Source organism: Fusarium mangiferae, assembly GCF_900044065.1.
Source record: "Fusarium mangiferae strain MRC7560 genome assembly, contig: FMAN_scaffold004, whole genome shotgun sequence".
In the NCBI taxonomy this organism is placed as follows: domain Eukaryota; kingdom Fungi; phylum Ascomycota; class Sordariomycetes; order Hypocreales; family Nectriaceae; genus Fusarium; species Fusarium mangiferae.
Genome location: NW_024573924.1, coordinates 1,245,641 through 1,269,138, shown reverse-complemented (window position 1 = coordinate 1,269,138; position 23,498 = coordinate 1,245,641). Strand labels below are relative to the sequence as shown.

The following is a 23,498-nucleotide window of genomic DNA, read 5'->3' as shown; positions in this document are numbered from 1 at the left end:
AGAAGAGAAGTAGAAATGCGCGCAGAGAATGAGAGCTATTCTTAGTGTTGGAGGTTCTGAGTTGCGTTGTGAATATACCTTAGGCAGATTGGTAGTGGTAGTGGCTGGTGTTGAGTTGCGATAAGATAAGGAACCTAGAGTGACGTTCATGGTACCTACCTAGCTCATCAGCTTGATCATGGTGGAGAAGATCACATGGCCCCGTCATACCTACCTTACATAGTGAGTCTACCTCAGCTTCCATCCATATAAATGCACTCCACAGATATCACTCTGGCTGTTCAGAGCCAAGATTCATTGACCTCCTCGATGAGCAATCGAAAGAGGGAATGTTCCTTTTCTATTCACGTACTTTCAAAATCAATCATTCGCTGAGCCACTGACCAAGCCCTTTATTTGCTTGTCTATGAATTCCCTCTTGTGGCTAGCTCCTTGATCAGCCGCCGTTACCGCATCATCGGAACCTCTACTACCGGACTGAGGATTGACACTTTTTTGCTTTTCATTTGGCTGCTCACTTCCCAGTCCGTGGTGACTATTGATGGGATATACCCCGTTCTCGTATCTTCATCAACCAAACATGGGCATGTGTCAAGATTCATTTCCCGAATATCAACCAAGATGCTACGTAGCATTGCTAGTCGAGCTTCTTTGTAAGTGCCGTGCCCCTGGATAAGGTACTCTTATGAAGGCCCGGAGTAGTCAAGTAGACATGACAGGGCAATTCTCGATGCCTAATGACCCCAGACTTTCTTATACTTCCCGTCTGCCGACTAAATAAATTGACCAGTCCCAGGCATTGGTTCATATCATACTATGTACTTCGTAAATTAGGTATGTAGCTGCCCTCCACGGCACTTATATCCCGATCCGCGGTCCTGTCTCATAGCGGACATGGATATTGCATAGCTAGGCGCATCCCAATCTTCAAAGCGCATAGCCCGAACCTAGAAGCCACACCATCATCCCCATCAATCAATGGATATCCCTCAGAGACATACACCAAAACTCTAGGCATTTCGTATCCCTGGCCTAGCAAGCCCCAGCATCTGAGCCTCTGTACATAGGTCCAAGAGGACCTATCACGTGCGGCCTTTTGAGGCATCAGCGTCATAACTACCTAGGTGCTATGCCTATGGTAATCTCAACAACCTTCAACTCTCGGACCCAATGCTGTCTCTCTCTCTAGAGCATTGCTCTCTGCTGCTCCAACCCATGCCACGACCTCGGCCCGCCCAAAGAAGGCCAACATGTCTCTTTCGAGACGCACCGATGCCGCCTCCAAGTTTACGTCTTCGGGGAGATATACCCCAGAGGCCATGATAGTCATAGTACGGCCCCTGTCGAATTCGATACCCAAGTACTCCATTTAACACGCCTTATAGACCTGCGCCACTATTTCGCTGTACAATGGCATCGAGCTGCTTCTCCTCATCTCGACATCATCCAGGCGGCATAACGACCTCTTCTCATGGAGCCTTGCTGTGGCTTCCGTGGGTGTGCTGCCGTATGCGAGTGGCTGGCTGGTTTGCTATTTCGATGTTGTAGGGGACGTTGCAAATATGCTCATAAACGACATTGGCTGGATACTCCTGACTACTGGCCAAGCTCTTGTTCTATATTCTCGACTCAACTTGCTCGTCAAAAATATCACCATTTTGAAGGTTACGAAATGGATGGTTATCCTTAATGCTATTATATGGCACAGCGCGGTTACTGTTCTCTTGTTTGCTATCAGCACGCAGCAAAAACTCGACCGCAACGGTGCGTTCATCAAGGTCCAAAAGATTCAGCTGGCATTCTTCTGTGCTCAAGATTTCTTCCTTTCAGGTCTTTACATTTGGAAGACGATGGAGATCATCAAGAGAAAACAGGCTGAAAAACAGACTCCTCGGATAATCTGGCACCTGTTTGCTATCAACGTGGGAATCGTTATAGTCGATGTCACGCTCCTCGCCGTTAGCTTTACCAATAATTTCCTGTGGCAACAGGGCATCAAGGCAGTGGCCTACTCGGTAAAACTCAAGGTTGAGTTTGTTATACTCGGGAAACTCAGCGACTACGTTCACAAAGGAGGTGAATTGATCAATGTCGAACATCCTGTCTTTGGATTTGTAGAGATGGAGCCCGAGCCTCCGTCAAGAAAACAATCGATACAGCCGTCAGCTACCCCTGAGACTACACATTTAGAAAGAGTGAGGAAGCAGTCGACTGTTTCTGCTGCAGAGTCGTCACGCAACCGAGAGTTCATGTCCAATGGGATCGCGGCGCATAGAAGCGAAGGCGTCAAGAGGCGTACACTGGATAAGGGCAAGAGTAAATGCATGGATGATTGTTGCAATACTGGCGTTTCGGCATCAAAATAGTATTATACCCAATGTTTAGTCAATTTCTGAAATTTCAAACCATTATGCTGTCTTAAGGCCAGTCAAGACATAGTGGTATCAAAATCCTGAAACTGTATAGCGTTGCATTCTTGGAAGACTATCGGACTGGTCGGTTTATTAAAGAATTTCTCGGGCATATGTACAGACAGTATTATTACAAATTACTACAGATATTTGTACATCACTCCCGACTCCTCTTCTATGCTCTGCTCGTACAATAACATCATCATCGTCGTCACCGTCATCTCGTCACCGTCATCTCGTCACCGTCATCTCGTCACCGTCATCTCGTCATCCTTTACGTCTATTTGTGTCCCTGGAGATGCCAGTCAAACACCTTCATAAACACTTCCTTTCCATCTCCCTCCAAAACATCTCCATGGCAAGGAATCATGGTATGAAAGTCCCACTTGGCGATCTGCGCCATGCTGTCGTTGAAACTTTCACGGTTCTTGGCGAGGAGATACCAGTTGAATCTCTGTAACCACTTGGTATCGCCACGGGGGTTCTGAACACAGGCAAAGAGCTTGCCAACAGCTCCATCTGCGGGCAGTTCTGATTCGGGCACTTTACTGTACTGCTCGGTGGGGGGTAGGTTAAAGAGAAGATCAGCCTGGATCAGGACTTGCTCAGGCTTGTAGAAGAAGACAATCTCAAGGTTGGCGTGGCCGTCGACGTATTCATAGTCAAAATCGGCATCGAAGTCGGGGTCGATCTTGATTTCCCGCTTGTTTTCCTTCTTGAAAACAACAGCAAACTCATCGTCGTTGATCTTGGGATCGTCGGTCTGCTTGGCTCGCTTTTCTGGTAGACCCTCCGGGCCTATGATCTTGGCTGACGGGTATGCCTTCTTCCACTCCGACAGGAATATATGGTGCTCATAGTCCAGAGCAACGATATAGCGGACATCGCCTCCCATCTCCATGACTTTGGCTTGGGTGGCTTTGGTGAGTGCGACTGGTGAGAAGATGGCAAGGCCTCCAGAGGTGAGCTTAACTATTGGAGGTCAGTATGGCGCTCAAGTTACTTGTCATGAGTAGGAGAGCATACCTAGAGTGCCTCGGCCACCGATCTTGACCTTTCCAAATCGTGAAAAGGGGACTGAGAAAGTGGCAATGTTGGGGGTGACATTGCGAATGACCATGACATGATCAGGGTCTGAAGGGATGAGTTTGGACGACATTTCTGTTGAGTTGGAGTTGGAGGTTTCTGACTGCGTGCTGAGGTTGTGATTCTGTGCTGGTAGAGTGAGAGAGGTTGTGAGTTTGGGTCTGTTGATTGATGATGTCGCAATACGAGGTTGAAGATGTATGACGTTGAAGTCGTGTGTTGGAGTCTGTTTATTATTAAACGCACGTGAAAATAGAAGGAGTCGTTGTTGGTGCCGGAATGATCTGGATGCGTTGATGTTTAAGTATTGAATTCGAGACGTTGGACGTATCATTACGAGCAAGGCAATTAATTAATGAATTAATCATTCAATAAATAAATAAATAATTGTCATCCAATGTCGAGGTGGAGCTTGAACTTGAATTGGTAATATTCCAGTTGAGAATGGAATTAGTCTTTGCATTTCTTCAATGACATCAACATTCCGATCCATATTGACAATCAATCGGCCGACTCTGGCTGACTTGGCGCGAGACCCTGGAAATCGGGGCTGCTAATTCAAGCGTCAATAGTGGATACAACGGAGCAACCGACATCCATGGATGTGAGGTGCCCGAGTGGTCTTAGTGCTTGGGTGCTGTAGTGTAGGTATTTGAAATACCGTAGACTACCTGTACCTAGGCAATACGCCGCACTGCACTTTTAGGCTGGGATGCAGCACAAGCAACTTAGGTACTGAGGTGACCATTTTAGTTCCCTTATCTACCATGTACATCCCTGGCAAATAGGATCGATACTGTCAAAGTTACTGGCAGCTCACACACAATTCATTGATTCCAAATATCATTTCAGTGGTAGCTTGATCCATCCGGCACGTTACTTCGCCCCGAGAGCCCGATATAAGAGTTCAACCTCGGCTCAACCAGGGCTCTTCGGTACGCGTATAACTTTCTGGTCAAATGAACGATTTGAGCTGAATTATATGGAAGCTCGTTGGTTTCGGATATTTGGTCCTCGACTGCATAACATAACTCAACACTGAATATGATATTGTAGGCAGCTTCAACTCAACTAATCTCCAGACCAAGAGAACGTTGGGTCCAAGAATCCTTAACCCAACACCACTACTGGTATATCTTCGAAGCGACAATTAACAAATAAAAACAAACTAAAAGATCCAGAATCCCCACCCACTATCCTTTCCATCAGCCACCTGTCAGTTTGTATGTCTTGGTTGCCAAGATTGCACTTCCAACGACATCTGTGAAAAGACGCCCATAATGGAGTTACAGGTGAAGTCAGAAGCTGCACAACACCTAGACCGGCAAACATCCAGGATAGCAATGCCCCGGAAGCCCAAAGATATACCCTAAAGAGCTTGTATAATAAGAGAGTAAAGTTGATACCCATGGCAGCTGTATCGCCATGTACGTCAACATATGATCCCTCGTCTGGCCGTTGGCCATATTCCACAGGCGTCTTTCCTGGCATACCTCTAACCACCAACCAAGAACAAACAGGAATAAACCAACAACAAACAGGAAGAAAACATGGTTGAAAACAAGACAAAACTCCACATACGGAACTGGGTTGGGGAATGTCAGCACTTTACCGTCATTGTCCACATTCCTACACCTGATGAAACGCTGAAAAGACCAGGACATAAGTTGACAGACAAACTCGATGGCAATGCACCAAGCCGAGACCTGATTGCGTATCAATAGCTTCGCCAACAACATCAAGTCCCTAAGCCCCATTTTCAAGGATTGGAAGATACCAGAAGCCTTTGTTGATGAATGTGAAAGGGCAATATCAGCGGTAGCCCCTTTAGTAGGATCTGGATTCGGATCATCGCCTGTATCACTGTTCCCTGGCGCTGGCGTGTTCGCCTCTTGAGATGCTTCAGATATGTCAGAGGATTCACCGGTGCCGTTACCCGACATGTCTCCAGCGGGGCCTTCTCCTTTCTTATCTTCAGAGACAGCCTCCTTCTCACCATCACTGTCTTTCTGTGGAGTTTTCTCCTCTTTCGGACTACTCTGCCACTTGTTGGGTGAGTCTCCGTCTCTCGGGCTGCTTTGCGGCGTCGTGCTATACTGCGTTCCAGCGGACGAAGGAGGGCTCAGGTAAGGACCTCGGGTCACGGACTCTCTGTTTTTCTTGATCTTTTGCTGCCGAACACTGAACTCTCGAGAAATTCCAGGTCTGAAGCTTGCCGCTGGCTTGCTGTCTGGAATAACAGGATGCTTCGTTTCACTACTTGCGTTCATCTCTGCATTTTCACCGCTATGGTCATCGTTACTGCTAACGAAGCTATCGCGAGATCCGCTGGAAGGAGCAGTTGACAAACACTGAGAGCCTAACGTGCCCGCAAAGGTTTCTGAGTGTCCCAGCGTGGGGCTAGAGCTAGGGGCTTCCCATTTCCGCGCAGCGTTAGGAGGGAGATCGACTTCGAGCACATGGCGAGCGATATCAGCAAAGAAACTCTTGATGAAGCTGAATTTATGATGGTGATCCTTTATTGCCGGTACCCAGGTACCAATGAATTCATTCACGGAACTCGCATTGATGTCGTGCTTTTCCAGGTTTTCGCATCTTGCTATTGCAAAATCGACGCGCTCGTTGTTACGCAGGAGGGTTTTCCAGAGCCGCATTGCCATGTAGGGTGAAAGCATAATGGTGCCATCAGGCCCAGATTGAGGCTTCTCTTCAAGATCCCTCTTCTGTTGCCCATCTCCCTCCTCGGCCATTTGCTCGACTTTAATATCCCCACCATCCGAGTCTTCTTCAACATCAACCAAAGAGGATGTGGTACTGAACTCTTCATTGAGTTGTTGCCCAAGAGTGAGTGCGTCGTCTATAAGGAGTTTCTCGCTTATTCGAGGAAGCCTATAATCCTGAGCAGCGACAGGCTCCTGCTTAAAAGAAGGTTTTGCGTGTATCTTGTCAGGAACATCGTCAGGCTCATCACTTTGCAACTCGGAAGCATCCAGCTCCTGCCATAGAGATCTTGTTGCGTACCGCTTTCTGGGCCGGGTCGCTGTGGGCGATCTAGGGGCCGTCATAGAGATACGACGAGTCGGTCCTTTCGGATTACCATAAGTTTGCGGGCGGTTGTACGGCAACCTCTTCCTTGAAATAGCTGGGTTCACGTTTGGGCCATTTAAGGTCCTTTCCATGCGCATAGCATTCTGTCTCCGACGAGAATGGCGAGAGGATCTTGGCTGCCAATTGGGTATGATCCTCTCAGTAACTTTGGCACGCTCGAAAGCCTTCCCAGCACTGCCAACGCGGTTTAACGCGGAATTTCGACGTTTCGGTATGGGCTTTTCTGGCTTCTGCTCAGGGTTTGAAGCAGGATTAGAGGGGCTGCTCCTCGCCGTCTCGAGCAACCGCTGTCGTGCTTGACGTTGTTCTGTATCGATTCGTAACGTGTACTTTTGAAAATGATACTCCATACTATCAACCAGGTCTTTGAGCTGGCGCTTGGACTCATCGTCCTGACTTCGTTGTGTGGCATAAACCCATTTGAGTAGGTCTTCAAGCGAACTATGGGCTGTCTTTTTAAAGGCTTGCATGACTTTGAGGGCAATCTTTGGAAATTTGGAAGGCTCTTTGAGACATTCCTTTTCGTAAAATTCGTCTAGACTTGACACGAGGCTGTCCTTCTTATAATTCCATTTCGCGCCTGTTTCGGCTATTCGAACATCGAGGTCCTTTTCGAATTCGACGAAGGGATGAATAACTGACATCTTGACTGACTGGGTATTTAACAAAGGTCGATTTGAGAATATGGATGTGTGACAAAGTTGCTGAACGATTTCCGGGTTAATGTGACAAAGGCACCGGTTTTGCCCTGCAACAATGTGAAGAGGATTATTGAAACAGTCGCTGGTACTCGATCAAGGGACAGGAGGACTGGGAGGAGTTATGAAGGGATTAAACAAGCGGCTTGCAGGTGCATGGATGCCTTTGTCTATTCAGACTCTTTGGATCGGACGCTTCTCTTTGACAATGTTTGCAATGTGTCAAAAATAAAACGAGGCGCACACCTTTTGCCGTGGACAGACAGTCTTACACAAAGGCTCATCGCCGCCAATCGAGCAATTCTTCATTACTGCCCCGACAACAGAGGTCAGGGAAGAGCAAGAACAAAGGAAACAATTTGTTTGCTAAGGGCCTGTGCACAACACCATGTTGGCCATCTTCGAACCACTGCCTGGTAGGTATCTCACATGCGATCAAGGTTATCCCGTGTGTTTCGAGGCAATGAATGATGGATTTGAAAGGTCGGCATGTCTGTCCATGCTTCCCCTTTCCCACTCAGCTATACCAACCCCGCGCACCAGGTCCCGAAGTCGTCACCTCCTTTCTGTGAGCAATCATGGGCTCTTTGAGATCGAAAGTGTCAATGATGTCCTGCCAGATCTCCATGTCCATGGAAAGGATTGCTTGGTGTTTCGCTGCACCGTGTCGTGTCGGCTCTTCTTCCTCTACCTCGGCATCTCTCTCTGTGATTTCTAAACATCGAGTTAGCGAGTTTCAGTCCTCCTGGCCATGATTAACTAACCAAGCGCTGGTAAATCGAAGTCATCAAAATCGATCTTTACTCTGCCGTCTCTGACAAGGAAACTGACGTAGAACATGTTCTCGATGGTTTGGCCGAATGATTTGGGATTCACAACGAACCGCATCAAGTCAATGCCACCGGTGCTCCGAAGGCCGTGTTGATGCATAATCCTGTTCTGTTCGTCATCGTCCATATTCTCATCAATCAGGTCCGCCACAGTTCCTTGAATGTTCGCCTGGAGAGTTTGTAATTGATGGAGAATCTTGCCGCAAATCGCGGTGAGATCGTTCTCCCTCTTGGCCAGATCCTCGACATTGAGCACTTCAGGACGCGTCTCCGTCAGGTTGTTAGGCCTGAAGGGGGCACTTCGCTTTGTGATCTTGCGAGCCTTCTTCTCGACCGATAGAGGCCCAAGGAGTAACCCGGGGAGGGCGGGACGCCTGATGTACGGTAAACTTGCAAACCGGCCAAGATGCGGCCAGTTCATCATATCACCCTCATCCCCGATGTCTTCCTCGCCATCTTCATCCCCTCTTGTGGTCCTTCTTCTTTGACGTTGGGTGCTCGAGAGCTCTGGTGCATTATCGTCCATAATTCCTCGACCATGTCTCATATATGTGATGCATTTTGAAACAAACTCATCAACATCGATGCCTTGAGAGAGGCTGCCTTGTGTGAGTCTCAAAGTCTTTCGGTAAGATAAGTCGGTAGTGCTAACGAGTAGCCGCGAGTCAATTGTTGCTTCTGTAGTCTGTCGCACTTTCTTCGATAGTTCATCGGCGCGGAGAATGGCCTCATGGAGCCCTCGCGAGTCCCCTTGTAGGTATTCCTCAGTGTTCTCCGTCACATCGCGAAGTAAATCTCTGAAGCCCTGCTGGACTCTGCGGCGCTCCTCCAGTGGCTGGTCAGGATCGTAAACATCTTCATCTTCCTCCTCGTCTTCGCTGCTCGCTGGAGGTTCAACGGTCCGTCTTCGATGGCTCGCGGGTTCTCCGTTTCTTGTGTCCGCTCTCTTCCTCTTGGCTCCAGATGCGGAGCGACCTGAATCCCGTTCTCTGACCGCTAAATTCCGATGCGCTGGTGTGGCTCTTGAGGGCGGCGATGGTGATCGCGAATGCGACGGGGAATCATGTGTTTGAGTAGGCATTGGTGCGATACGATGAGTCGTTCAAATGTAGGCATTAGTTTAGAATCCGATCTAGTTATGCCCTTGTATCCGTTGAGGACCTGTACTGTCTTAGCGCTTTCTTAGGTAAAGTCGAAAGCTGTACGGAGTAGCTGTGACAATCGCGTCTTTCATGGAAAACGCGACGTGAGGCAGGTACGTACTTCACTCCATTAACCTTGAGTCCCACCTGCCTTGAGAGAAAAGGTTTGCGGGGCAGTGACGGGGCATGCCTTCCTTTGGTATTGGATCTGACAATGAACCTTAATTGGGTGGAAATCACATGTGCTAGGTTTGCCTGGCCGAGCCTCATCAATTAAGGGACCGGGTATGGTAATAAGTACATGGTGTTCCCAGGTCCTGGATTATAGTTAAACATGTCACTAATACAAACAAAAATGTGGTTCGTTCCAGTAATAGTTCTCTTAAGATCTCTAATGATACGATCGCTTTATGGAAAGGCTTTTACGCTATGATTGTCCGTGATATCAACCTCCCTCCATGAAATAACCCCCACTTGCGATAAGTATGTACAGTTCGAACGGAAACCTCTTGATTACTTCCACCACTCTCGTCGCAGTTTACCACGTAAAGCTTTCTTCTACAAAGTCCACCACGGTCGAGCCCTGCACTGCTCGGGCAGCACCCCGAACATCGTCAGCAAGAGCACCAGGGCCGCATACTGTGACGCACATGGCACCCATCTGCTCTTGCACCTCTCGGGCCAGAATGAGGGGAACGTTTGGCCGTCCTGGGAACATGCGCACCGTGGCGCTAGCACTGACAATATCGCGTGGGTTCTGAGGACGGGTGACGAAGATCTGGATGCGGAGGATGTCTTTTCGGTTTGGAATACGAAGAATCGTATCCATGTAGGGCCGCACCCACTCGAGAGATTCGTATTCGCGGATAATCCAGACAAGTGTAATGCGTCGAGCAGCAGTAGTGCCCTGGTTGTATCCTTCGAGGAGATGGCGGATGTAGGAGATTTGGTGAGTGATTCCGGTGGAACCGGCAAACAGGACTGCATGACCATATGAATCAAGGCTGTTGTGTCCGGCGTAGGGGCCTTCCATCGCAGCCTTGATACGGAGACCTCGCGGGCATCTGGAGGCACGGTCGAAGAGTTTCTTAGTGAAACCTGTCTGTGCTCCAATCAGGAAAGAGACTGTAGTGGTCATGGTTGACTTGTCGACTGTGTGGAGAGGATCCTTTTCCGCAATCGGTAAGCTGTTATCGCGTACATGATTGACCCAGCAGATAGAGAAGGGATGGCTCTCCCAGGCACAAAGACCCCAAAAGCGCAGATACGCGTGAGTGCCAGGCTCAATATCGACATATCGTGGTAAGTGGAGGGTGACTCGAGTGACGTTGCCTGGCATAGCCTCGCACACCGCATCAGTCCACCCCTTTGAGGACCAATTGACAAATACAATCCGGAGCATACGAGCGAGGCGGTCGGCGAACCAAATGGCCATGATAGCCATGATCCAGGGAAGCTGAGGTAGGCCACCTTTAAGTGCAGAGGAAGCACAGTGAATCCATGTAGCGACGAAGGCAACAAAGGCTAGGACAATATGAACGTTGAGGAAAGTCTCGTAAAATGCATGACGCAAAGGCGAAACGGAAAGCAGAAGGAGGAAGGTCATAGCAACCGTGCCAACGGCTCCTGAGCCTTCAAAAAGTCCATGGGAAAGTTTATGGCCAACACCATCCCAACCCAAGTCGTCGACGGCGACAATGAGCCAGGCGATAGTGTGGATGATAGACTCGAGGACCACAATACGACCCATCCATCGATGTAGAAGATTGTAGGTGTCGAAACTAATCTTGAGCAGGCCGATGAGGAGGTTGTTGCGCCCAGCGAAAATGATCAAGGGCACCATGTTGACAAGGGCCAGGGTTCCTGAGCGGCCTCGTAACTCGGCACAGAAAGCAAGCTTGTTCTCATTGTGCCAGTTGAGGACGAACATGTAGGCGAAGTTGCTGCCCAGGTAGATGAAGAGGATGATGAAGTGAAGTCGCGAAGGAAGCGTTCCCATGCTAATAGCAGAGGATAACTTGAACTCTCGGTTGTGACGTTTGTTCCATAGAGGAGCGTATGTGAGGTTCTTCTTGACGTTTGGCATCCAGCTCCATTGAGATATCTTCCAGTACGCTTGTTTGGGGCCGGACACATTCATAGCAGACACCTGACGGAGTCTCATCCACAGAATTTCAATTATTCTGATAGACAGAACAACAAGGGCCATGATACCCAAGGTCCACCACAAGGCATCTTTAAAAAGTAAATTCATAGGTTGGTTTACACCATCGAGATTTGAGTGATAGTTTGGAGTTGCCTCGGCATCTGCAGGAGCGGCTTCGCCACGAGATTTGAGGGTTGATGTTGGTATGTATGAGCTGATATCGGCGATCCTGCGCCGCGTGAAATCCATCTTGTTAAGTAGTTGCTCTCTGGGAGCAAGTGCGGTAGTAAATGAAAGTCGGTTTCTTTTTATCCGGGGTCTTCGGACGAATGAAGAGGGAGGATTCGCAATTCGCTGTGAATGAATGGTGGACAGTATAATTGTGTGACGAACAAAGGGTCCCCAAATAAGAGTCAAGAGGTCAGTGGTGGTTTTAAAGAAAGTAAGTGTATGCTGTTCCTCCTTGTGTTCGCTCTTTGGTGTCAGAACATGATGGTAAACAAATGATTGACTTGGCGCTGGTGTCGATAAATCGTGATCGGCGAGCGAGATGTTCAGTGGTGACTTGGGAGATTTGGTGCTGGTGAAGGTGTGTTCAACACACAATGTAACGCAGCACCAAGGCAAAGAGCGGCAGGGGCAGCAAAGAACAATAAACAATCCGCGGAGAACAAGGCAGACTTGGTTACCGATCACTGTCGCTGCAAGGCAGTTCCCGATGACGTAGAAAGTCCAATTCGTCTTCACCTCGTCAACAAGGTGATGATGATGTTCCCAGTTGCAGTTGGGAAAGAAAGCAGGCCAGGCTGACGATCTCCAACTTTGGGCGGATTTGGATCAGCGGTAAAGAACGGTTCGATGTCAATTGCCGCGAGTAAGGAAAGGAAGGGCAAGGGCGAATTGAGACACAGGCCAGTCGATAAAGGCAGGCGTTTAAGACGATCAACGTTGACGTTTGGGCGCTTGCGCGAGTATGAAGAATGGTAAGGTAAGGTAAGGTAGAGGCAGGAATTGAGGCGCTTTGTCGCAACACACAAGACAATACCCAAATAATGAATGATCGACCAGAGGAAACAATGACAATCGAAGCCAAGCGGGAAACGGTTGTTTTTCAATGTTTCAACCGGTTCTGAGACCCGAAACCCAAGCAGAGACAAACACGAGGGCGAGAACCGGTGAACAGTGGCCGGCAGCGACGAAAGCAGTCTTGTAAGGCGGATTGACGTAAAGAGTGGCCAGCCTCAGCGAAGAATGTTTCAATGGCCCAGAGGACGAAAGAAGAAAAAGATAAAAATAAAACAGGGAAAAAACCACCGTAAACGGCACGAAGCAAAGACCAAGAGGAATGAAGAGGCAATATACGAAGCCCAGCCGAGCGGAGGTTGTGATAATATGTATTGTAAACTGGTCCCCCCAGTTCAAGTTAGTGGGCAATCAGCATCCAAACTTGGCCGAAAAGGCTGTGTACTACACGTCTTGGCGCTGGAAGATTTTACTGGCACAGCAGGGCATGGCATGGCAGAGGATCCCCTCCCTGTTCGTCTCTATCACAAGGAGCCCCTTACAGACAAGAGCAGACTTCCAGGCTCGGCACCGCAGAGTCTGGGCGGATGGATATAACTGGGACCCCCTGCACGGCGTGCTGTTTCCAGCTATGAGCCGTAAAGCCGAGAATTCAATCCATATCGATCTGGTTGGACCGCGCATTGCACTACGCCTTCCCATGTCTTACAATACAAGAGCTACAAGATTCATGGCACAACGAACCACGAGCGTTAAAGCGTCTCTTACACGAGTGCCTAGGAACTTTAGCACCCGACTTTTAAAAAAGCCTCCGTCAGCTGCAGCACGGCAGGGGCACTCCCAGCAACGGCGTGGCTTCGCAAGATATGGCCAATTGGGTGAGAGATGTCGCTAGCAGATCTCAGAATTAGGCCTCCGGCGGAAGAGGAACATTATTTAGTGGCTGCTTGTTGGCAGATCCTGGTAACTCAATGCTTCTGAAACCAGCCACTTGCTGGCCCTGGCTGGCCCTTGCTCAGGGGACCACCCGGGGCCCCTTTTGGAATGGCGAATGGGAAACTCCAAGTCTTCTGCTCAACTCTTCAGGGGTGGACTGGTAGACTGGCTGTCAACGGCCAGACCTGCTGCAAGAATGTGGGCACTTGAGCACTTACAGCGCTTCGTAGCCACTCAATGCCCCGCAGCATTGCCGCCAACGACTCATTCTCTCAGAGGCATCCGGTTAGGAACGCTCACTCTCGTATCACAAGCTCAAGTTCAGCACCGCCGTGACACGTTTCTAGACGATGAAATGTTTCCTGTTTGATGTTGGATAAACGCATCCGTTTCTAGTTTCTCGTCTCATCGTTCCTCTGACGCAATCCTGCCCAGAGTGGATGAAAATGGCCTGACTGAAACATCCTACGGCTTGCACGGCAAACCATGAGGGGCATATGTCATGCCATGAACCACAACCACGATGGCAGCTCCCATGCTCCCTTCACCAAGACTTCTCAACTCCAGGCTTCATCTCCTCGCTTAGCTCGACAGATTGCCAATGCTGACCAAAAGCCTCAATCAACAAGGTATTCAAAGATGCTCCCTGCAAACATCATTGCCAAGGGTCAGACGCGGCCCGCAATCTTATATTTTCTCGTCCTGTGGTTGATGGAATTCTGTTTCGACGTCAGTTTGATACTGCGGCCCAGCTAGCCTGTCCGCCTTCTAGCATGATAACGGAAAAATGACCGCTGGATTTCCAGGCCCATGAGGCTCTTGATCCTTTGGCGCACATTTGCTATCAAGTCGACTGTCTTGGCGTCACAGATAAAATTATAGTGCCTGAATGCTCGCTTCCGATGCCTTGGTAAGCTACATCTGATGTATGACAGCCCCGCGAGCGGGCGCTATCTGGATTCCAGAAATGGAAATCTCAAGGTTCCTTGAGGAGATTGTCCTGAACCTGATGCTTGCGTTGATCCTTGACTCCTATCAGCCAGTCAAGCCGCGACCTCACAGCAGGTCTTCGTAAGCTGGGTCACCGTGACATTCACCATTCTTTGCATCGGCAGGCATTGGCTTCTGTAAATCGCTATGCTCTTAGAACAGGCCATCTTACCCCAACATCATACCGTAATAAGCGCGGGCTCGGCCGGTGTTATAAGTTTATCATTGCTTGTGGAAGATAGATTGCCGATAGTAGCATGTTTGTTGAATCATCATCGCAAGTGGCACGGACATCGTCCCGTGTTGAAACCTGCTCGGACAATGTCATGCATAAATTGCATTACAGTACAAGTGGCATGTGGTGTAATAGTTTCGGTGACTACCTACATCTCGGTCGCCGGTGAGGCGCCACACTAAAGCGCCACAAGAGGCGTCGCTAGACCAGATAGATTTACAACCTCAGGCAGCCACGGATCGCCGCTTAACCGGAAATTTCCAGGAAGGCTATTGAGAGCCGGGCATTGAACATCGGTTGTACAGCCATTGCGGTCGACACAATGGGTTCCAGCGAGTCGAAACCAATCTCCTCACATGTGTGGAAGGCGTAAGTTAATCAAAACATGGAGGGCATGCTACTATGTTGCAATCAGTGACTAACAGCTTGCCAATAAACAGCTCAGCGCCTAACGGACTGTCACAAGATCTCGTTGATTCACTACAATCCAGCAATGAGGTACTTCTATCCGCATTGTCTTACCACTATGTTTTCCACGGGCATCAATCGAAGCTAATGCACGTTCTCTCGATTCTAAATAGACCGATGCCTCTCGTTCCAAGATAGTCGAGCTCCAGATCCAGGCCCGCGTGGCCGAGGAGCTCAAGAAGCTACAGCAGAAAGAGGCCGAAGCTCTCAAAATAGCACACGAGAAACTCGCCAGCGCCGATTTCAAGGATGACAACAGCACGAGCCAGTACACCGTTAGCAAGGAGATTGAAGCCATGCGTGAGAAGCTGGAGTCACGCAAGCAAGTGCGTCCTCTGCCCGAGAGTGTTGAGGGAGCGCGCAATGAAGTCATTCGATGTCTGCGGGAGCACGACCGACGGCCGCTTGACTGCTGGCAGGAGGTGGAGAACTTCAAGGCCGAAGTTAAGAAACTTGAGAAGAGCTGGGTCGAGAAGGTCGTCTCGTAGAGAGACAAGGAAAACTGATAATGCGAATGGGGAATGATTCTAGAGATATAGAGGCTATGGGCTCTGGTATGCCCAGACAGGTACGCACGTGTACATTACGGCATTGATAGCGGGTAAAACTAGGTAGGTTGAGGAATCAAAGTGTACAGCTTATATCTCAAAAAACAGTCCTGCGTCCTCCTCCTTTCCTGAATTGGCGCGGTCTGATTCTGGTTCTGTCTCTTGCTTGGCTTCCAGCTCGGCCTTCTTTCGCAGGCCTTCGGCACGCTTCCTTTCTCTTCTCGCTGCAGCATCCTCCCATTCTTGCCCTTCAGGATTTAGACGTGGTACTGGAGCAGCGACAGCATCTCTGAAGGCGTTCTGAAAACGTTCGATGCGCTTCTTGTTCTCGGTAAAGCGCTCATTGGCAATTTGGACAAGGGCCTGGAGGTACTCGGATGAGACTATGCATTGCCGATGGCCGTCAATTTGCTGCCCGATGAGAGACTCAAAGGCAAGTCCCATTGTCCGTATAGCCACCATAGGAGTGGCAGCATCCTTGCCATTCGGGATGATATTGAGGGCACCCGACTCGCGAAACCCTGCCTGTAGGCCGCAGCGCAGAAGTAGTTGAGCGTGTTCGGGTGATGCTGTGAGAACGTGGAGGATCTACGTAATATCTCAGTATGGATGTTCCTTGTATTAGGTATATAATGCCTTTTCGCTATACTCGATACAGCACAATTTCTGCTTACCATTGCCTCGTACTTGAAGTGGACAAGCCTTCTCTCTTTCACTTCCCCAGTTGTCTCCTGTGCCTCTGTAGATTCCCGGAGTCCAAATAAACTGCTCCAGTCTGTACTTCCATCACCCTTGTCAGGTACTGGATCATGGGAAACGAACAACCAAGCTCCCCCAGCGCCTTTTCCACCGACACCTGCTACCCGTTCATCTTCTCCTTCAGTGTCAGCAACTCTCCGCCCTTCAAGAAAAACGCTGACACGGCCTGCACAGCTGCTGGTAGTGACAAATCCAGATTGTTGGTTGATTTCATCAATGAGATCTCTGATACCCTCATCTACAGAGCCTTTCGGTGAAGCATCCGTGTATTCTGTGTCTGGAATTGCAAGCTGCTCAAGAATCTTTTTCTTTCTTCCAACAAAAGCGGACGGACAAGAAGCGAGTTCCTGCATATTGGCAAGAGGCAAGAACTTTCTATTTGTTAGCAGTGGCGCGAGGCTGAAAAAGGTCACGATGGACAGTTGTAGATAGCACTAAAGGGTAGGTAGGTCAAAGGGCCCAGATAAGACGATATCAGAGCCTGGCAGTGGGGATGTGATGTTTTGTTAGCTTGAAAACTCATGTCTCGACGCGGGGTAGCTTATCATTGTGGCTCCAACCTCGTGATCCTGATTACCATTGAAATTTGACTTCATTTCTCATAATTGGCATCACAGATCTCACTATCAAAGACACATGAGAAGTTTGGTTGATTCTTTCACTTATTGTTCTGTCTGCAGCCTGCAACATATCTATCTGCAGTCATGTGCTTGCTATTTCCCCATTGCACCCAGCTTCCTGTATGTTTCCCCAAACGCCATTCGATGATTTCCGAAATACCAAAAGCTCCATTCGGCTCAGTCACGATAACTGCCGAGCCAGTTTATCTCCTTAAACGCCTCGCATAATGTCTCAATCATTAAGTCATCAAAGATAAGTGGTTGTCTGGGTGCAAGTGCACTCATACGGTGGGCAGAGCCACTTTCTCGAGGGCAGCAGCAAGCTTCTCCTCTTGTTGCTTGCGCTCCATCATAGCAACAAACTCAGCGTATCGAGACTTCTTGTTGTGGATGCCACATTCGGTCTTGTCTTGGCCCTTCCATCGGCCAGCTCGCTCGTCTTCACCCTCCTTGACGGGAGCAGTAGAGTGCCAGTCACCGATGGACTTGTAGCCTTGGTCGAGGAGAGCGTTATAGGGAACATTGTTCTCCTTGATGTAGTTATTGACCTGCTTGAAGGACCAAGTGGCCAGAGGGTTGATCTTGACGACACCACGCTCATCGTCAACTTCGATGATGGGGATGGACCCACGGGCAGCACCCTGAGATCGTCGACGACCGTTGAGTACGGCAGCAACCTTGAGCTCATCATAGGCTCGCTGGAGAGGCTCGACCTTGGCAATCCAGTCATACATCTCACTAGCGGTGTTCCACATCTCCTTTCCGTACATGTCCTCGAACTCTTCGGTATTGTTGACGCCATCGGGCTTGAAGATGTGGACAGGGACGTTAGGGTATCGCTCCTTAACTCGGTCGACAAGGTCGTATGTCTCCTTGAAGTGGTACAAGGTATCCAGGAAGATGAGGTCGACAGTGGGAGAGTTGGGGTGCTCCTTCTGGATCTTGGAGAGCATGTCCATGGTTGCGAGACCGGTCAAGCCAAAGGCAGTCGATTGGTACAGGTTTGGGAACATGACCTTGCAGAATCGGAGGATGTCCATGGGGTGCATATCCTCGAGCATGTTGTTGAGATGGTTGATGTGGGCCTTTGTGAGAGAGACCTGGGGCAGGGTGGTTGATGATGATGGTGACGAGTATTCTGAGTTTTGTCCAGAGACATAGCCTGACTCGCACTCAAGCTTGATGTCGGTGAGTGACACCTGCGAGGATGTTTGGGAGATGAAGGCAGGCATGTTCAAGACGCGGTGATGGTGTTTCAACGATGAGTTGTTACTTGAAACTTGTTGAAAGCTGGGATAGGTGAGGATGTATCCCAGTTATATCTAATAGGCAGCCAAAGGTAAGGTAGAGTGAAGAGGCTCTAGTCGAGTTGATGACGCAGATACTGTGCTGATTTGATTATAGAGCAGGATTTCAAAGCACTGGAAGGACGAGATGACGAACACGACGATGAACGAGGACAGTCAAATTCTTAAGTTAAGTCGAGAGAGAGGGAGACGAAGAGGGAGAGACGTGCTGAATTGTATGGGGGTTACAAGCTATGTCCGGGCGACCGCCCGCTGTGCCCCCGATCAAGGGCGACCTTAGTAATGTGCAAGGACATCGTCCGAACCCGAGAGTATTCTGCCTGTGACGAGCCCAGGACGTGGAAAAAGATGGGGAGCTGCAATTGCGCAATCGCCGCCATGAGGATTAACGACCATGAGTTGCAACTGAGACTGATCACGACATCGACGCTATACCTTTCGCGATGGGGGCGCCACGCTCAGGACAAAGTCTGATTGGCCTATGGATCAAAGCCCTGAAATGGCGCCCAGCAGATGGGACTTGTTTTGCCTCACCTTATCCCGGACAACGACATAACTTCAATACAGCCGCCGAGCCGGAGGTCCATTGGGCCTCTTATTCGGTGGGACTATACATAGGTAGGTAGCGGCAACCCCGGAGGTTGGAGGTTATCATCATCATGCGAGCAGAAGGTTCTATAAGCATCGCTTAGAAATTATATGGTCTTGATCTGGCTAATCTCACAGTCAAAGTCAAATTCCATGTTATCTAGATCTGGGCATGGATGTAACTAACTATTGGATTGACGAGATCAGACGGAGTCAGTGACTGACCAGGGCCATCCATCGATTGCACGATTGTGAGCACGAGGGCAGGTTCCCCGCGATCATGTCATTTTGGCCTGGGTTGCGAAATTCAAATATGTACATAGTATCCCCGGAGGAAGCGAATATGCTTTCCGTTTACGATGATAGTGTGTCACTTGGTGTATGTATGAATCTCTGTCGCAAGAATGAGCCATTGTGTTGCCACATACCGAGATCCATGATATCAAAGTTCCTTTGTTGATGATTTTTCAGTTAGGCTTCATAAGGGCCGACAGCTCAATGCCTGTATCTCAGCCCGTATAAACACACAGCGAACAATTCAATCCCAGTTATAAAACTGTGACGACGTCTTACATGCCCCCAAAAAGACGTGCTTCAAAGGCGCAATCTAATACTGGGCAGCCGGTGCGGCAGTCGGTCATTGTCCATATGAGGTTCGGAACATCGGTACCGAGGAACCGTGCGACTGCCGTTGCGCCTGGCTCCAGTTTGAACAATTTTTTCCCTCCTCTTCGGGTCGTTTCGCACGAGGGATCAAAGGTTAGGCCGTGTTCCGACAATTGAGTGCTCACTAATACGGGTTTAACAATGAAGTGCCAAACTTGCTGACTTATCAAGCTAACATGGAGATCTCTGACCCTAATCTCAAGCTACGTCATAATCCCAGCTCGTTGCTTGCGTCATTGCTCATTGCTCTATCAATGTGACCCGTCCTCTACCAGTATAATCTTGTTGATTTTCGCTCCTGAGTGAGCCAAGCATCCATCATCTCAATGTTTCCTTCATGAGTCGACACCGACAGTTTGCCAAACACCGAGCCACACGGAGCCAATACTATGAGCTAACTTGATGACGAGAGTCAGGACTCCAACGAGACAAACTGTGGGCTACAAGTTACAGCCACGGCCTCCAGAGATTTACCACAGACAATTCCTCAGAGTTACATACATCTTAAATTAAACTCACGTGATTTTCCAGGTTCATTGAAGGTCTTCATCAAAATGACAAAACCCGTGAGGCTGCGGGCTTATTTGCACCAATCATACCCTAGACAAAGCCTGACAGGGAGCCGCAGATGCCGTGAGGTCAAAGTCGCACGAGCCCATTGGCGGGGCTAAACACGGACTGTCCAAAGACAGCCTACCAACCCACGCTCACTACCCTCTCATCTTTGAGTCTGAAGACTGATTCAACGCAAAGCTTCTAGGGTCCGTTGCTCGCCGTACCATACCTAGGCACCTGCGCGTTATCACTTATCCTATCTACTATACGTTGATTTAAACATTTCTCAGTATCCTTTCTGGGCCCTAAACTTCGTATCTCAGCCTTTCCTTGACGCTTTTGATTACTGGAACCAGTCAGAGCCAGTCAGTCAGACGTTAGCAAATCTCACTCACCCTGCGCACGTACGCAATTACAGTACACACACACAAACATACACTCAACACAATGGCAGACCAGACAAGTCCCACCAAACAGAATGTCACACGGCCGCAGCTGGGTTCCATGAGGAGCAGCTCTTACCTTAGTGATCACCAGGAGTACCGCCCTCCTCGACCAGACTCAGCTCGACAGGATCAGCTGTTCCACGGCATCGACACCGTTATAGAGGATACCAGCAACTCACCCGTTCCCCAGACAAGGCCTATCTTGCCCTTCAATGGCATCCCTTCTGAGGAGAACCCCCCCACCGTCGTAGACAGTGGACTGAGCCACTCGTACTCTCACCCCAATTGCGCTCCCAGAGCTGGTGAGAAGTCGGATCGTCTTATCGCGACCCTTTTCTATAAGCCGAGGGGCGAGGACCAGGGCTCCAGATCTCCCGTCAAAACCACCTTTGCAGACAGTAACGAGTCTCTGCCCGCCAATCTGGCCCCGACAACTGATCCCAACGTGTATCCTCTGGAGCCGCCAACTCAAGAGTCAGAGCAGCTCGACCACATCTATGGTTCCTATATCTCACCTCTATGCATCACCTCATTCCTCCACCTCATGTCTTCATTCCCTCTTCCTCAGGACGCAGATGAGCCTCACTCCTCTCATCGATGTTTGGATAACCAAGAGCAACCGCGCATTGTTGAGCTCACGCTCTCTCCTACGCCATCACCTGAATATCTGAGCCTGGATGACCTGAGAAAGCATGAGATGATCTACCGATTTGAGCAGGAATGGAACGTCGATGTGGTCCTTCAGCGGGACACAGTATGGAGACGCCATCCTCGACTTGTGGTTTTTGATATGGACAGCACACTCATCACTCAAGAGGTGATTGACCTTTTGGCTGACCATGTCAAGGATCCCCCAGATCTGGCTGCGCGAGTTGCCGAGATTACACACCGTGCCATGATGGGTGAGCTGGAATTCGAGGCTTCTTTCCGCGAACGAGTTGCTCTTCTGAAGGGCCTCCCTGCCAACCTGTTCGAAGGCCTGCGACCAGTATTGGACGTCACCAAGGGCGTACCAGAGTTGATCAAGGCCTTCAAGCGACTGGGTGTCAAGACAGCTGTTCTCTCAGGCGGTTTCCAGCCCTTGACAGGATGGCTAGCTGGCCAACTGGGCATTGATTACGCCCACGCGAACCATGTTGTTATTCAGGACGGCAAGTTCACGGGCGAGGTTGAGGGGGTTATTGTGGGAAAGGAGCGGAAGAGGGATCTCCTCGTTGACATTGCTGCCAAGGAGGGCATTGATCTGTGTCAGGTCATTGCTGTTGGCGATGGCGCTAACGACTTGCTCATGCTGGACAAGGCAGGTCTGGGAGTTGCATGGAACGCAAAGCCTCGTGTTCAGATGGAAGCTAACGCCCGCCTGAACGGAGAGAGCCTCTTGGATCTCCTGTACCTTCTTGGATTCACCTCCGAAGAGATTGATGCGTTGGTTGTTTAGTTGTCGGCGTTGAGTCCAGAGAAAGTTGTCACAAGACTGGTGAAGACAGGAGTTTAGGATATTACAAGGAACGGCGGGTGTTGTAGTGGTGAGTGATGAGATACCAAGAAGTAACGAGAAACAAGAGTTATTCTGTGATGTATGTGAAATCATGCCACGTCGCTGGTGTGATTGGCAGCCCATGTGAACATATCCAGACCAGCCTTTCGCCCGGTCAATTCCCGTGAGCTGGAGGTCAGGCACAGATATAATAAGGCCAGAGATAAGTCAAATTATAGTTGAAAGACACAAAGCTAAGAAAAATTGCGGCACGTCGTATGTGAACTATAGGCGGTTGCTTAGATCAAGCCCATTTTGTTCTTCTTTCTACACAGGGCGTGAGAGACCTGGCTGATCCAACTCATAAGCTCTCCCCTCTTTCCCTACAATACATGCTTGTCCATGTAGCCAGCTCCAACATCATTCCAAACTAGTGATTTAAGGGTATCCGTCCTTGCCCCACTTGTTGTACTTTTCGTGAAGCTCGGCGGGAAGGGTAACGTTGGGAACGACGACAACGTTGAGAGCGCTGGGAGCGTCCTTGGGAGCGGCGTTGGGGTCACCACCGGGGTGGTACTGGTACTTGCCAGAGCTGCCGCTCTCCCAGGGGTGAGTAGCAATGGTGACGGGAGACTCGGAGGTAGCGCCAGTGGGAGATCGGCCTGAAGATGGCGATGTCAGCAATTGCTTCAGTTTTTGACATATCAATTGATTTCCGTACCAAGGTAGTAGCCAGCACCGCCAAGGGCAGCAACCATAACACCGCCGAGAATCTACAAATCATCCATTTACGTTAGCAACCATAATTCGTGGTCCATTTCCGCCGCTCATTGTTTTGGCCGGGCATAGTTCCAAGGGTGGGCCGAGGCATTATGACGCACCAGAATCTCAGGGTTGCGACGAGACTCCTTCTTGAGCTCAGCCTTCTGGTGCTCCTGGAAGCGGCGGGCGGTGGTGGAGAGGAATCGGCGGGAGATGCGAGAGGCCATTTTGACGACGTGCTCTTGTTTGCTGTTGCAGAATGGGTTTCTACGTCGGGGTCTTTCTTAGGTGGTTGAAGCTTTGAAGTTCTCGTATGATTTCGGAGACAGTCGCTACGATGAATGCGTGCACTTTCATTGGCCAATGCTGGGGGAGCTGAGAAGGTCACGTGTAGCATCACGATTTACAAGGAATGACGTCTTGAGTTGAGTCCAGAGCTTTCTAGCGATGGCGCCTGGGTAACCAGGCCACAAGCTGGCTTTCTCCTACCCAGGTAGGTACTACTAAGGTAGGTATTGTCCCTGGCTAAAGTACAGGTACCTAAGTACTTTGAAAGATTCGTTCATTGTGATGCAGCGACGATCATATCAACCTCTTCAAGCCAAGACTACTTACCTAGTAGAGTTAGCTGGCTTCAGCCGAGTTTTAAGTGAATGCAACCATCATTATTAACTGAGTTACCTACTAGTTACCGTAA

At 49.5% G+C, this 23,498-nt stretch overlaps 11 protein-coding genes across 11 annotated transcripts; 4 read left to right on the top strand and 7 right to left on the bottom strand.

The window, feature by feature from the left end:
• Positions 1 to 580: 580 nt before the first annotated feature.
• FMAN_08997 (uncharacterized protein) lies at positions 581 to 889 on the top strand (the record flags this gene model as incomplete). Its single annotated transcript, XM_041829788.1, has 2 exons — positions 581 to 653; positions 843 to 889. 2 exons carry the CDS (start codon positions 581 to 583, stop codon positions 887 to 889), a joined length of 120 nt encoding a protein of 39 aa, XP_041680516.1.
• Positions 890 to 1,250: 361 nt separating this feature from the next.
• FMAN_08996 (uncharacterized protein) lies at positions 1,251 to 2,366 on the top strand (the record flags this gene model as incomplete). Its single annotated transcript, XM_041829787.1, has 2 exons — positions 1,251 to 1,331; positions 1,386 to 2,366. The coding sequence occupies 2 exons, from the start codon at positions 1,251 to 1,253 to the stop codon at positions 2,364 to 2,366; spliced, it is 1,062 nt and encodes a 353-aa protein (XP_041680515.1).
• A 325-nt stretch (positions 2,367 to 2,691) lies between these two features.
• FMAN_08995 (uncharacterized protein) lies at positions 2,692 to 3,570 on the bottom strand (the record flags this gene model as incomplete). The annotated part of the gene is made up of 2 exons (XM_041829785.1): positions 2,692 to 3,383; positions 3,438 to 3,570. The coding sequence occupies 2 exons, from the start codon at positions 3,568 to 3,570 to the stop codon at positions 2,692 to 2,694; spliced, it is 825 nt and encodes a 274-aa protein (XP_041680514.1).
• Positions 3,571 to 4,813: 1,243 nt separating this feature from the next.
• On the bottom strand, positions 4,814 to 7,249 carry FMAN_08994 (uncharacterized protein; the record flags this gene model as incomplete). The annotated part of the gene is made up of 1 exon (XM_041829784.1): positions 4,814 to 7,249. One exon carries the CDS (start codon positions 7,247 to 7,249, stop codon positions 4,814 to 4,816), a length of 2,436 nt encoding a protein of 811 aa, XP_041680513.1.
• Positions 7,250 to 7,820: 571 nt separating this feature from the next.
• FMAN_08993 (uncharacterized protein) lies at positions 7,821 to 9,214 on the bottom strand (the record flags this gene model as incomplete). The annotated part of the gene is made up of 2 exons (XM_041829783.1): positions 7,821 to 8,017; positions 8,068 to 9,214. The coding sequence occupies 2 exons, from the start codon at positions 9,212 to 9,214 to the stop codon at positions 7,821 to 7,823; spliced, it is 1,344 nt and encodes a 447-aa protein (XP_041680512.1).
• Positions 9,215 to 9,813: 599 nt separating this feature from the next.
• Positions 9,814 to 11,670, bottom strand: FMAN_08992 (uncharacterized protein; the record flags this gene model as incomplete). The annotated part of the gene is made up of 1 exon (XM_041829782.1): positions 9,814 to 11,670. One exon carries the CDS (start codon positions 11,668 to 11,670, stop codon positions 9,814 to 9,816), a length of 1,857 nt encoding a protein of 618 aa, XP_041680511.1.
• Positions 11,671 to 14,927: 3,257 nt separating this feature from the next.
• Positions 14,928 to 15,561, top strand: FMAN_08991 (uncharacterized protein; the record flags this gene model as incomplete). Its single annotated transcript, XM_041829781.1, has 3 exons — positions 14,928 to 14,974; positions 15,046 to 15,103; positions 15,187 to 15,561. 3 exons carry the CDS (start codon positions 14,928 to 14,930, stop codon positions 15,559 to 15,561), a joined length of 480 nt encoding a protein of 159 aa, XP_041680510.1.
• Positions 15,562 to 15,711: 150 nt separating this feature from the next.
• FMAN_08990 (uncharacterized protein) lies at positions 15,712 to 16,733 on the bottom strand (the record flags this gene model as incomplete). Its single annotated transcript, XM_041829780.1, has 2 exons — positions 15,712 to 16,209; positions 16,296 to 16,733. The coding sequence occupies 2 exons, from the start codon at positions 16,731 to 16,733 to the stop codon at positions 15,712 to 15,714; spliced, it is 936 nt and encodes a 311-aa protein (XP_041680509.1).
• A 548-nt stretch (positions 16,734 to 17,281) lies between these two features.
• On the bottom strand, positions 17,282 to 18,232 carry FMAN_08989 (putative PHOSPHOADENOSINE PHOSPHOSULFATE REDUCTASE; the record flags this gene model as incomplete). Its single annotated transcript, XM_041829779.1, has 1 exon — positions 17,282 to 18,232. One exon carries the CDS (start codon positions 18,230 to 18,232, stop codon positions 17,282 to 17,284), a length of 951 nt encoding a protein of 316 aa, XP_041680508.1.
• A 2,331-nt stretch (positions 18,233 to 20,563) lies between these two features.
• FMAN_08988 (uncharacterized protein) lies at positions 20,564 to 22,000 on the top strand (the record flags this gene model as incomplete). The annotated part of the gene is made up of 1 exon (XM_041829778.1): positions 20,564 to 22,000. The coding sequence occupies one exon, from the start codon at positions 20,564 to 20,566 to the stop codon at positions 21,998 to 22,000; it is 1,437 nt and encodes a 478-aa protein (XP_041680507.1).
• A 477-nt stretch (positions 22,001 to 22,477) lies between these two features.
• Positions 22,478 to 23,028, bottom strand: FMAN_08987 (uncharacterized protein; the record flags this gene model as incomplete). The annotated part of the gene is made up of 3 exons (XM_041829777.1): positions 22,478 to 22,701; positions 22,761 to 22,812; positions 22,921 to 23,028. 3 exons carry the CDS (start codon positions 23,026 to 23,028, stop codon positions 22,478 to 22,480), a joined length of 384 nt encoding a protein of 127 aa, XP_041680506.1.
• Between the last annotated feature and the right edge of the window lie 470 nt (positions 23,029 to 23,498).